At 41.8% G+C, this 13,752-nt stretch overlaps 1 protein-coding gene across 6 annotated transcripts in view; it reads left to right on the forward strand.

The window, feature by feature from the left end:
- Window positions 1-11,534, forward strand: part of AATF (apoptosis antagonizing transcription factor) — a 91,118-nt gene extending 79,584 nt beyond the window's left edge. For all 6 annotated transcript variants that reach the window (XM_038375925.2, XM_043499566.1, XM_043499568.1 and 3 more), the window contains one exon: window positions 10,141-11,534. In XM_038375925.2, coding sequence (XP_038231853.1) covers window positions 10,141-10,204 — 64 coding nt within the window. In that variant the 3' untranslated portion in view covers window positions 10,205-11,534. The remainder of the gene's footprint in view (window positions 1-10,140) is intronic.
- Window positions 11,535-13,752: the final 2,218 nt, after the last annotated feature.

Below are 13,752 nucleotides of genomic sequence, written 5' to 3' on the forward strand. Positions count from 1 at the left end.
GGTGATGGAGTACATCAGAGTTTTCTCCATCTTCCCATATCTCGTTGCTTCCACAACTACTAATCTGTGTCCACGTTTCTAGTACTCCCACCTACTTTATCTTTAGGTATCTGTTTAGTGCTCATCGCAGTGGTACCTAAAGCTGTCCTGCAAATGCAAACGGTAGACAAACCAAAATGAGGGGAGGTTCTCACTATGCCCAGTTTCTTGCTCTCAAGCATTGAGGGCAGGTAGAGGATTATCTCGAGGGCCATAAAAGTGCAAGATAGAATAAGGGAGAAAAAGATGGATTAAGCAAGTGGGTGAGGAAAGGTTTGAACCCCATGCCTGGCTTGAGTGCGGGGAGGGGAAAATCCCTTGAGAAACAATCCTTCCATGTGCCTTTATTCTTCCCCTCCCTATATCCATCCTCTGTGAGGTGTGCAAAGTCCCTTTGTTTAGGGCTAGAACTGGCTTTCTTAAATATTTATAAATCTTGTGCCTGCCTCTGACAAGCCAGAGGTCACATGTCATCTTTCGTAATTTAAAGCCGTGGGGTTAAAAGCATTTGCACTGGCTTGAAGGACCCAATCCTGACCTGACAGAGAGAGAGGGAATTGAAACAGACCTTTCTGAATCTCCTTCAAGCGCCGAGCATGGTGAGGATAGCTGTCTTGCTGGGTAATTTATAGCCAGAGTTTTGCACTCCTCCGTGTTCACGACTTTGGTGGGGAAATGAGTCAGACAGTGCCACCCTGTGGCCAGACTCTTCCTAAACTGGAGGAGCAGGGAGTTGCATGCAAGTCTGACAGCAGGGACCTGGCCGTGTGGGAATTAACTGCACAATATTCCGAGTTGCTTGTTTTAAAAGACACTGACAATTTAATGCTAGTCTGGTGAACACTGAGCAGGTCTCTGCTTCTTATTCTGCTGGGCACATTCATCCAAAATTAACTTGCCACTGCGGAAATACTGAGCTGATTCCAATCCTGCATATGCTGATTTAGGGTAAAACCTTTTAATAGAAATAAATAAATAAAGGCACTTGCTTGCTTTGTCTCACTGGCTATCTGCCCTACCTGTCAGGGAGCTTGTAATCTGAATTGCGCTCCTGTGGGCGAAAGATTACTGGAAACCGACAAAAAAGTTTTCCAGGGGAATAAATGACTATCTGATCTGCAGATGACTTCTAGTTTTGGTAGAGGTTGCACGCATGCTCTCGCTCGTGCACTCTCTCTCTCTCTCAATGGTTTTCACACTGCTATTTCCCCCTTTTTCTTGGATTAGTAATTCATTGTTCCCAGTAGAGCCCATCACTGGGATCTCAGTAGATACCGTTAATTTGAATACAGACTTTTGCTTGGGCCTATCCTAAATAGGACTGTGTGGGTGAGGAAAGTAGGAGAAAGGGAGGTAAATATATCGAGGAATATTTTTACAACAACTTTACACAATGAGGGAGTGATGCATTTAGCATTGCTACATTAATATAGCTCCAGAAACAAGGTGAAAAACCCTCTTGCCTTTTAAGCAATATGAGATTCTCCTTTCTTTGCCATCACTGTCCTACCATTCAGCAGCATTCCAGCCAAATGGAAGGCCCGTGGTTTTCTATAGTAGTAAAGAATCCTTTTATTTTCATGTAAAGCCACAGACTTTCTCCTTTCCTTAATGGGCAAAGTAAAAAAATAAACCCATCACATGGACTGTAAGTGGAATTGAATCCTGACACCTGAAGGTTTGTGACAGTATTGACTACGTGAAATAGTATTATTAAATGTTTAGCTTGCATGATTCTAAAGGGAATATAAAAGGTGTTTCTTCCTCCGCATTGTGTAACTGGATGGTGCAGTGTCATCTGGCCAGATGTGTTTTTGCATGTTTTGTAGTTGCTGGTTTATTGTGGCGTCCGTGTTTGCTACATAGAAAATAATTACCTGTTGGTTACCTTAGCTGTAGGACATCATTCATCTAATTTATGCAGCAGATGCGATATACTTGCTAGTTAGACTTCCATTGGCTTCATTATTTTGATGTTAATCATAGATTGTTGGACGTTTCATGAGATCTCCTCATTGAGACGCACATTTTTATTCTGTAACTGAAATTATGGCAATGAAGGGCATTCTTTATGTAGTCAGACATATAAGCAATTTAAAAAAAGAAATTAATACTCAAACAACATCACTCAAGTATCCATTTACCTTTTTCAAGGGGTTGCTTTCACCTATGCATTGAATTCACTTCAGATTAAGAGGGTCGGTTTATTTCACATCTATATTTTCTAAAAATTAATAGCATGATTATAATTATATTTATATATTAAATTTAATTTAATATTATAATGTTAGTCTTTTTTTGCTGGCCAACTCTTTTGTTGGAATAATACAACAGGAAGTGGGAAAAATAGTTTATGCGGGGATCTTTTTGAAATTTTGGACTCTATTTTTCATATTTATTAGACATGTTTTTGTAATTAATGTTCATTAAGGCCATTCTATCCTAGTGTGTGTACATAGCATATATAAAAGACTTGGCATGTAAACAGCCATTAAAAATACTGTGTTGATGTTAGGAATTTTGAGGTTGGCAAAACCTGTCTGCTAATTCATTCGCAACTTGGGGGAGGGCAAGCATATGGCGAGGATGTGTTCTTAGGTTTTATTTTAAAATATAAAGATTTATGCTTTTAATCAAAAGCAGTGGTTTTCAACCCTTTTTCATTTGCAGACCCTAACAAATTTCGAATGGAGGTGCGGATCACTTTGGAAATCTTAGGCATAGTCTGCGGATTCCCTGGAGTCCATAGACCACTGGTTGAAAATCACTGCTCTAAAGAATATAATCTGGTGATTTCAAGCAACTCTAGCTGTTGGATGACCGTAGTTGCAAAGTTATTATTGTTTTTTTTTTTTCCCCATACAATCCACTGTTGTGGGCTATTCCTTCGTCTCTTTTATTTTCTCTTCCCACCAAACGAACCACACCCTTGCAACCACATAGGTGGTACAAATTGCTTAGAAGACTGGGTTCTTTAAAGTTGATAGGGATGCTGAATGAAAAGTAAGATGAAACACGGGTTCGTACGTGTGCACACTCAACATGCTAGGCTAGGGAGCTGTGGGGAGGGTATGAAACCCTTCTGGTTATATCTAATACCCATGCTCTCACTCTTTGGAGTTGGCTCAAAAGAAATGCATAAATAATTAAGCCAAGGTACTTACACACACACGTTTTATGGCAAATTGGTATGTGGTTTGTGATCATTTTTTTCCCCAGAAACAGGTTTTATGATAATACAGTAAAATTATTAAATTAGAAAATGCCTCACTAAGGGTGATAAAACCTTACTACAGTGGAAATAGGTAATTATCCCTTCTACTGGCTAAATGACAGTTTAAAAGAAATAAAAATGTTAGTGCTCATTACTTGCCTTTGTAGGTTGCAATAAAGGGTAAGTTAAATTTTAATTCAAGGAAGACCCCTGTATTGACCTGCTCCTTCCACACACTCTACCTCAGGTGTAAGTACTATTAATTACTCAGTCTAGGTTATTCCTCAGCACATTGCTAATACCAATACCCTTTTGTACTAAAGTCACCTTTCCCTCACTGACTTGGGGTGGGGTGTTTCGACTCACTGGCTCAAATCTGATTTTTAATATATGTGGGAGTGGGGGAGAAATTCTATGTTTTTTAGTCCAAATCCGAGTTCATTATGCATAGCCTTCAGGGGCCTGAAAGTATTAAAACCCACATTTACTCCTGTGAATTGAAACAGAGACAAGGTTAAACCTGAAGGATTGATGAGTTTTACTCTCTGCATGGTGAGATCCTGCGGAGGGGAGATGCTGCAGGGGAAAGGTAGCCTATGCAGCAGCAATAATAATAATTATAATAAAAGATTGGCATTTTTTGGCTGGCTAAAACATTTCTTACAACCCCCTCCTCCCTTCCCATTTGCAAATAATCTCTCTCTGCACGGTGTAATTTCGGCACCAGCAGCAGGCAGTTCTCAAAGCTGGCTGGTAGTTGTTTCACACCTGGAATTTTCAGGTAGCCCTGCTAGAGTTTTGACTTCAGTATGGAACACTGGAACAGGCCCATGCCTGCAAGCCGAAAGGGCTTGTTGTTACCCACTCTTACTAGCAAGGGTGCAACACAGCAGAGCAGTCTGGATGATGTGGCAGGACCGTACTGCGTGTGGCGTGCAAGTTATCCCTATGCTGTGCCTTGCGGAACTTGGTGTTCTGAATGTTGGAGCTTCTCTGTGTTCAGGCAGCATCACACAACTGAGGAAGATGCACTGGTACTTTTAATGCCCTTATTGGCCTTGCTTGCTTTAAAAATGATTTTGCTAATTTTGGTCCCTGAGGTCAATGTCAATGGAACGCTGATTCCTGAACTCCCCTACCCTCAGAGTAAACCAAGTAACCAAACAAAAATAGGAGAAACCTTGAGAGATCAGTGCCCCACTGGAGAGAAAGGGCCACAACCCAGGCTGATAGCAAATGTTCAAGCTAGTAGTTACTTTCTTTTTTGGTGGAGTTGTTCAGAGAGAGAGAGAGAGAGAGAGAGTGTGTGTGTTCTATTTAAACTTCATTACAGCACTGGTGAATTGGGGAAAGAACTAACAGGGTGCGGGGGAGAGGGGGCAGGGCAGTGACTTTAAATTTCAAAGTGCTTCTCTGTTGAGCTGAGTTTGGCCTGAAATGTGTAACTTGATTTAGCCATGGTTTTTTGGGCATGTGTTTGTGCACTCAAAAACCAATTAAGTCCAGAGGCTTGAAGTTCAAAGCAGGCACAGTGTCCTTAGCATGAGCCATCAGCCTTTTTCACTGCTTAGCTGCCAGGTGCAGGCAGGTAGGTCGCACCTGCTGTGCCACTGAATGTCCTGAGGATGTTGGCGCATTCTTCTGTGGCCGTTGCAGTGTGAGTGGCTGATGAGAGCCCAGCAGGGGCATGGATGGGCTGGCCTCTGTTGATTTGTGTGCGCATCTTAAATGTGATATGGTTTTTGGTAGGTGGGGAGGTAGGTACTTCACTGAATTTGCTTTTGTAATAGTGTGAGGGCTCCCAAACAGGGCTAACTGCATCTTGGGGGATCTGTTTTGGATCATTCCTAAGTACAGAACTCCATTTAGCAAGGCACTTGGAGTCCCTATTTCCTGTTTTATCCATTCCAATATGCCCTACTGCAGGGATTCTCAGCCTTTCGCATCCTGTGATCTTAGTGGTACTTTCCTCCCATCTAACCCTAATGAAAGGGGCCTCATGTCCCCCATGTTGCCAACCCACATTCTTCTGAAAGGGTTTGTGATTCCCCTTTCTGTATAACGACCCTCTTCTGCACCAGGTGCACAGAACCCAGAATGTACAATAGCGGAAGGGCGGCCTTGTGGGAAAGGCTCAGGACTGGGACTTGGGAGACTTGGTTTCCAATCCTGCATCTGCCACAGGCTCCCTCTGTCATTTTGGATGTCAGTCCCTCGCTCTTTTGCATCCCCATCTGTAAAATGGGGAGAATACTTCCCTAATTCACAAAGGTACCATGAGCATAAATATCTTAATGCTGTGAGGCACTGAGATACTGGAGCTATGACCCACATAGACCTATCTAGACAGATGCCTGCGAGAGTTTAATAACCCGCTTCAATTCAGAGGAAACAATATTCTGCAAAATCTCCTTGGCTCCCAGAAAGTTTGGCAGCAGCTTTCTACTCTGTTTGCTAGCAGAGTCAATGCTGCGGATTGGACTACTTCTGCTTTAGTGCTGAAGGCCCCCCATCCACCCCCCAGATGTGCTACCCCAGGTCTATGGGGTATGTGCTGTTGGGATCTGTTTTGGCTGACGATACACGTGTTGGAAAATGAGTTAACTGGCTGGCTTTGTACCATTAACTATTATGTGGATTATGGATAAAAAAGATCAACAACGTGCCGAAGAGCAGAATGAGAATGTGTGTAAGCTGTTGGATATAAGTCTACTGAGGGACAGCGTTGAATTAGACATCTTTGGGACTGGTCACATGGCACCATCTAAAAGTTTATTTGAGGTCTGGTATCTTAAGTCTGGTATCTCTGGTGCTGAGCATATGGTTTAGAAGTAATGACTGAGTAAACGTTTTCCTGGAATGCCATCTGATGGTGGGTTGTCCTATTGCCAATGAGTGTGATGCGTCCTAGTAACAAAAAAAACCAAAAAACGCAACAGAACACAACTGGGAGAATCTCCCACACGTCCTGGAGAACACAAGACTGGATCTTAGCAAAGAGCCAGAATTGGCAGTAAGCCCCAGTGTAAAAATATATGTGCCTGGTGGGTGTGAGCCCAGGAAAACGGCTACAGCTCCTCAGGGCTTCTCCGCTGGTCTCTGTGCTGGAGTTGGAATGCACGGGATGGGAAAAGTGAAAACACGAGCATCTGCTGGTGTGCGTAGCAGAGTTACGCTCTGACTGAAGAGCCTTCATCTGGACGTAACAGGGCCCGGGGCTCATGTGGGGCAATAATCGGTGCATATGCCTCTCTATTTCATGAGACCTCAAGAGCCTTGTCTGTAGGAAGCCTGCGAAGTGGGTGCGTTTGGCATTAGAATGTATCTTTGTAAGGCCGTTTGCTGCAATATGATTAGTCCTCCTTGGTGTTTAAAATGAGCTGTGTCGGGGGTTGGGGAGGGAGGAAAGGAGTGAAATCGGTGACGTTTCCTTAAAAGGTTCCAAACCACTCAGCCTTTCAAGTTACTTTGACATGAGCAATCGGCATATGTTTGTCAGCTTTGCCCACCTGAGTGTGAAATGATGTTCTATCAAAACACCGGTTTCAGCATTTCCCTCTCCGCTCCTGACATGTGAACCCTGCTGCGGACAGTAACTGCTGCTTTCTGCCCAGGAATTTCACTGATATTGCAGAACAAGTGGAAACATTTGCTCAGTGGTAATGATGGGGTCTGGCTCAAGCAAGCAAGGCAAGGGTGGAAGGCTATGATTGTGAAGGACTAAATAGCATCGCTTGCTGCATTTCCCCCCCAGCCCCCAGTCAGATGATGGAGTCTTAAAGTCACAATGTCCTTTTTGTCAGTAAAACTGCCTGCTTTATGTTATCTAATTTCTAAATTGAAACAGCAAATGACAGTGGTACTTATCGGTTAATAGGCAGGGAGGCTGCAAAGTGTAGCAGAGCCAGAGTAACGCAGCACTCTTTATTTATTTATTTTAAAGGCGCGATGGAAGACTGTGGTAGAATCAGAGGGCCGTTTGTCTCGGTCAGCGGAGTTTGGTTTGTTTGTTCCATGGGCTATTCTGCATTTATACAATATAAAGATGAGAAGGAGACAGAAGATGGAGAGCTTTTCCCCCTCTCCTCCCCCACCCCCAGTGTTATTAACATGCAATGTTGAGTTTTCACACTTAAAACAGCTGATTTCTCTCTGACCTAGTGACCGGGGCACATTGTCGTCGGAAGAAGCTGCGCCTCCCTCGTCATTCATTACGAAACTGCTGCTGTTTTCTCACCAGAACTTAAACTTCCCCACGGCCGCCCTCTCGTGCTGGCTGCAAATCTGCATCGCAAACAAAGCTTGGCTCCTCCTCACTGTGTTTGGTCGTGTCTGACAGGCTTGCGTGGCACAGTTTGTCCCTTAGCGCCATGTTTTTGGCACCTCTTGCATTTCAGTTGAGTCTTCCAAGGATTCTAGCCCTCCCATCTTGCTTTCTTCTAGTCCAGGATTTGCCAATTTTTTCAAATGTCAGCTCTGTTTTTTCAGAGAGCTTGGGGATTTTTTTGAGTGCATCATAGGTTACATCGTTCTCTCTCTCTCTCTGTCTGTCAGACGCTCCAGTTGCAGTTCCATAGTTAAGGCTGAGTTGAGCTTTGCACTGAAAGCACAAATTCAACCACTAAATACAGCTATTTCACCTCCCTCCCCCAAATTGCAATACTTATTCTGACTAAAGAATGAATTTTCGGAGACTTTTCCAGTTAATTGGATAATTAGCTTATGAGTTAAAATTGATTTCAAGAGTGGGTCCTTAAGAAATGTAGCACCATGTATCTGACTTTTTTGTCCTGAATGATCTTACTAATGAAATAATGTCAGTTCTTCCAGTTTCCCCTATGGTTAAAACTGACTGAAATCTCATGCAATGGTTACATTTGTTTCAGGATGGACGGCCATTGTTTGCTGCTGTTCTTCATAAATTAAAGTTGCCTCTTTAGCAGAGGCTGGCTGATGTGTAATGCTCTTGTACCAGAAATTCCCCAATGGATTCACCTTTCAAAATGGCAGCCATCTCTGATCATTTTCAATAGGAGTGAAGATAAAATTGCCTGTAGCAAATATGCCCGTTTTCAAAATGGCCACCTGCCTCTCATTGTTTCCACTTAGCAGTGAAGCCAAGCTCCCCTCAGCCAAACGGTGGCCCCCTGTGCTGTCCCACACACGGGGGTTTTAAAATGTTAAATCGGTCTAAATGTAGTTTAATAAGCTCCCTTCCTTTTGGGACTGAACTGATTGCCTAGTTAGCTCTTCAACTCCCTGAGTGTTGCAGGGAACAGTGCTGAGTCTGGGTCTCTTGTGTGGAGGACATTTGGCAGGCTAGCTAGAGGCCCTGGGCCGGTGTTAGACATCTCATCTGCCTGGGTATTTCTAATGCAGACAGTGTGGAAAATGTGGCCAAGAAATTTATGTAAAGCTTACAGTAAGTGGCTGTGTCCCGCCTCTCCCTTGTATTGCTCTGTGAAAGTGCAAGTGCATTTCTTGTGTGGTTTTGTTAGTTGTTATCTTCAGGAAAGTGATGTCAAGCCATTCTTTAGGGCTGTTTGGGAATGCTGTTTATGTAATCAATCCTTGTGCACGTGTGTGTGTGTGTGTGTGTGTGTGTGTGTAAAAAATTATATACACACTGTACGTGTGTCACAGTATTAACAATAATCTCTGTATTCCGGTAGCACCTAGAGGCCCCTATTAAGATTGCTGCCCCTGCGTGCTAATACTGCAAGTGTACACAGATATAGGCAGTTCCAGTCTAAACAGAGAAATCAGATGAAGGGGATAGAGCATACAAATAAGTGCTTTCCTCTACAGCCGATAAGTCTCTGTCTACTGTATAAATTTATCATTCATAATAGTCTAGTGTGCGACGTGCATGTGCACAGTATTTATTAGGAAACAACTTACATTTTTAATAGACAGAGGGGCCCAAAGCTCAGTCCAGGTCTGAATTTCATATGTTGGGTCCCATCTCTCATTAAACTAGTCCAAAAACGGTCCCTCTCCACTCCATATCCCAGTGAAATCATGGCTGAACAGTTCCTGGCCTGACTGAGTTTTAGGTGATCGTCACCTCTGATTTTGTTTAAAATTCTTTGTTTTAATAATCCATGAGCAGCACAAGCAAGGAGGTAGTTTCTCTTCTATGAGTTTTATCTGCTGTATGTCTGTGTCTTCTCTACTTTGAGTACAACTGGGAGCTCAAAATGTAGCCCTGTCCGGATGCTTTTTCCTTAAGGGTTCTCTAGATTGTCATGACCACATGAATTTCTGTTTTGCAGCTGAAGTTTGTAAATAAATTTGCCTTCCCTCCGCTCCCCCTCCATCTGCCTTCCCTGACTACTTAGGTTTTAAGCTTAAAAATAAATAAATAAAACCAGCCTGTGATGTGGTGATTTTTAAAGGGAAAATTGCTTCTCTTATCAGAACTGCTGCATATGTGATATTAATTGGAATCTTGTTGCTGGGTCATTTTCATTGTTTTTCAAGTACCGTCAAATCCAAGAAAATGTATGAAAACTAAATTATAGCCCCACATAGGCTGTCTGATTGAATCCTCCTTATGGCATTGCATTCTCATACAGCCTATTAAAATATTCAATCTTGTTTTCTTACTTGAAGAGGCTGTCTGTAAAGGGCAAACTTATAGAAAATCTCATTCCCTAGAGAGATAGTATCCAGCCACACCGAAATATTTACATATTTCTGTACTGCATGTGATTGGTCGCACGCAAGTTCTTCCCTACACTTGTATTTATTAATAAAGATTGTTGAATGCATTTTTAATTATACGACGGCTTTTTCATTTGAAGCAGCGGATGGTAGCGTTGCCTGCCTCTTGCTTCCAATTTGACCTTGAAAAGTTACTCTCTCCCCCACTCTTTTTTTCCCAGGACAGAGCTTTATCGATCGTTGTTTGGCAAAATCACGCATCCCGAAGAAACCAAGCAGAATTAGCATCAAGCCTTTGCAGAAGGAAAACATATGCACAGACACTTACTTTTGTTCTCTGCGTTTGGCTAATGCCCAGTGGGATCCTTCGTGTGCATTTGGACTCTTGCCTCGGTGCTGCCGGAACCTGCAGCCACGTTGTCACATCTGGGCAGTTTGTAGATCACAGCTCTGCTCCGGTGGTTCACTTAGTGATGGCCGCAGTAGGGTTCATTGAGAGAGCTTCTAGCCATGTGGTAGCCCACAACTTGGATTTCAAGACCGGAGTGAAGTGGATTATGTTATGTGCAGGGAAGCGCCAGCACCCTTCCTTTTTAAGGTCACTCAGAAAGTGTGTCTTGTCTTGTTTGTTAGGATGTCTTGTAATTTGATGAGGATTATTTTATTTCATGCAGACCCCATTGCTGAATTATGCAGTACAAATCAGAGTTAAGAAGGAAATGTACCCTGGCAAATATATGTACCCCATATATTTTTTGCAATTCAGTTTAGAATCCGTCCATGCCAATTAAAGAACATACAATGCCCTTCCCTTTTTGATCATCTTGTATGTGTGGCCCTGATCCTGCAATCTTATCTGCACAAGTAGACCCTTATGCCTTTCTAGAATCCCACTGAGATTAGTGGGGCTCCGAAGGTGGCTGTTGAAGCATATCCTACTGCAGAATGGGGACCTACGTTTGTGTTAAACCAACTTCCTGGACCTTCGTTTGAAATACACGGTTCTGCAGCAGTATTTTAGAATGCTGCAGCTGTGCATTGTCTGAGCCACGATGGCTAAAATGCCATTAATATGGCCGGAAAAAGGTGCTCCCCATCCATGGGTACCTTGAATTTCAGAGAGTCCAAACTCCTTGGCTTCCAAAAAGACTGCTTATGCATAAAAGGTCAATCGTGGAACGGCTCCCAGCTGAACACGTGCACATGACCAGAGATATCTTTGCAATTGGAAAATGTTCGTGAATTTTCAGTTCAGCATTGATCATGCACGCCATTATTTTTGCTGATCAGGATTCTTTGAGGCCTCTTCCTTTTCTCTCCACTAGTGACACACTTTCTACAGAGGTTAGCACCGGTGTAAATCTGGCAAGAGGAGATGATTCACTTGTTTTTTTTTTTTTTTCATCAGAAGGTCAAAAGCTGAAAATTAAATCCCCATAAGGGGGATTTATTAGCCTGCTGTGACCAATCTCAGATGAAGATTATCTTGCATAAATAATGTGTGCATATGTTTGTAGTATAATAACGAGATGGCCATTGCATTGACTTGTTTAACTACATTGTCTCTGTTTTGTTCTTTAAATAATCTGATTAAAATAGCCTGTAAATTGACTAACCCAGTCTTGACAGTGCAGTGAATGCATCCGGTGTGTCTGAATGTGGATTTGAGGGATATATGCTAGTTTAATTAAGCAACTCTCTTCAATGGGTTTTTTTTTTAAAAGTCTTTAACCTGTTATTTATTTTAATGCACAACGAAGGAGTCTGTATTCTTTTGGTTCATTTGTTTACATTTACAGAGTATCTGTCATGTCAGGATCTTGAAGAGTTCTGCGAACTTTGCTTAAATCTCATGACACCCCTAAAGGTAGGTAAGCATTGTTATAGCATTTCACAGATGGACTAACTGAGAAATGAAGAGGCCACTGACACAAGGTCAGTTGGTGAGATGAGTCCTGGCTCTCTCACCCCTGTTTTAATTGGTAGAGAAGCATAGAATCGTCAATCACATCTTGACGCATTGACAAGATGATCCTAACAAAGACGATTGCAATGCTAGTGATATATTCTCCATCTGAATTTGAGAACTTATCTCAGTTCTTTGGCTTGCTGTAGTAAGTGATAAATTAATAAAAACAATTAATAACGTGCATAGTGCTTTTTATCTTGAGGAATTCCAAAGCAGTTCTACAAAAACTTAAAGGTACGTAATGTTTTTTTGCATGTTTATTTGATCACTTAAAACTGTGTGTTTTGCTTTCAAGTTTGTCTGTAATAAGATGAGGATTATAAAAAGTGTTCTCTTCTTTAGAACTTCTGAATGTTCATCCAGTGGGAGTTGGGTGAAAGCACTGGCCCAACATTACATGTAATTTCCTAAATAAGTGACCTGATTTTACCTGAGTGGCAGCTGTTGGGAGCTCTGCACTGTTGGAAATTGGGCCAGTTATAAACTAGTACATCTCAGCAGAAGCTATTTCAACTTTGGTTATAACATAACCTGCTTGGGTATTTTATACATAATGTGTTTACTTGTGGTCATCTAATCGGGTGGATGAAAGACATTAATATGTCTTTCTATACATATGACAGTATGCCAGAATTTATGGAAGTATTGGGTTTCCCCCACTATTGGTACATTGTCCTGCATGACACTGAAATATCAGTTACTCCAAAATATTTAGAGAAAATATGCTTAATTAGCTAGAACATATTTAAGGTATGAGACAGCAGAGATGGTATAAAATACATAATCGTACAAGGCGGTTTTAGAATTCAGGATACCACCCTCCTTCCAGCAAAGAATAAATTGGAAACTATTTTAATTGACACGGATCCTGCTATTGAACTGTTACCTGAAAGACAGATTAGTTGATTGATTTGCATTTTAATAAAATCTAATACTTTATTTTTGTATGTGATTGTATGTAATGCTGATTTCTAAATGAGTTCAGAACTGATATCAGGACTGAATTCAGAGGCATTTTTTAATGATGAATGCAGCATCCCTTTCCTTTTGTGTGGAGTTGACTTATTTTATTTTGCTAGGAACACTAGGATGGTGTGATCCAAACTCTACGCCCCAGTATCAAGGAACACGAAGAACAGAAAGTACCATAAGCAAAATATTTTCTTTTTTTCAAGTAGGCTGATTGAAAATTCAGGAGATTGAATATTCATTCTCTTAGTTACAGGGTAAAGGCACTTATATTTTGGTTAAACACGAATAGATTCAGTTGCATCAAACTGATCTTATAATCAATATGGAATTAGAAAATGGATCAGTTCTTTGCTTTAAGCATACTTGAGCAGAGTGTTCCAAAGATTCACCTTTACGGTACGTTGCAGCCAGGCAATAGCCATTAGCTCCATTGCTCAAAAATAAGTTGGCCCCGCTCTCCTTATCTCCTTTGCACTAGGCACCTGAGATTTGTCTAGCATCACAGCAACAGCAATAAAAGAGAGTAGCAGTGCATTGCAGAATGGTAACGTGGCAGCATAACAATACGGAAAATGCCAGTGCTAAAACTTATCAGTGTGTTGCGTCATGATCCTTTGCTGGCCACCGTGGCCCTCTTGATCAGTGGGTGGAGGAGAGTTATTGTCCCCTGTAGAAAATATAACATTTTTCTTGGGTTTATAAAATATCTGTGTCAAGGTGAGCATTGACTTTGTCTTACAAAATGCATGTAGCCCGGATGAATAAATCTTTGTCCACTTACAGCAAAGCAGTAGTTGTCGGTAGCATAGGAGCACATTGATTTTTTTTTTTTCTCCTATCTTTCCAGGGCTCTGACTGGTCAAATTTGCCATGGAGAAACTTAGCAAATGTC

The sequence above is a fragment of the Dermochelys coriacea genome, chromosome 17, assembly GCF_009764565.3.
Source record: "Dermochelys coriacea isolate rDerCor1 chromosome 17, rDerCor1.pri.v4, whole genome shotgun sequence".
Lineage (NCBI taxonomy): Eukaryota > Metazoa > Chordata > Testudines > Dermochelyidae > Dermochelys > Dermochelys coriacea.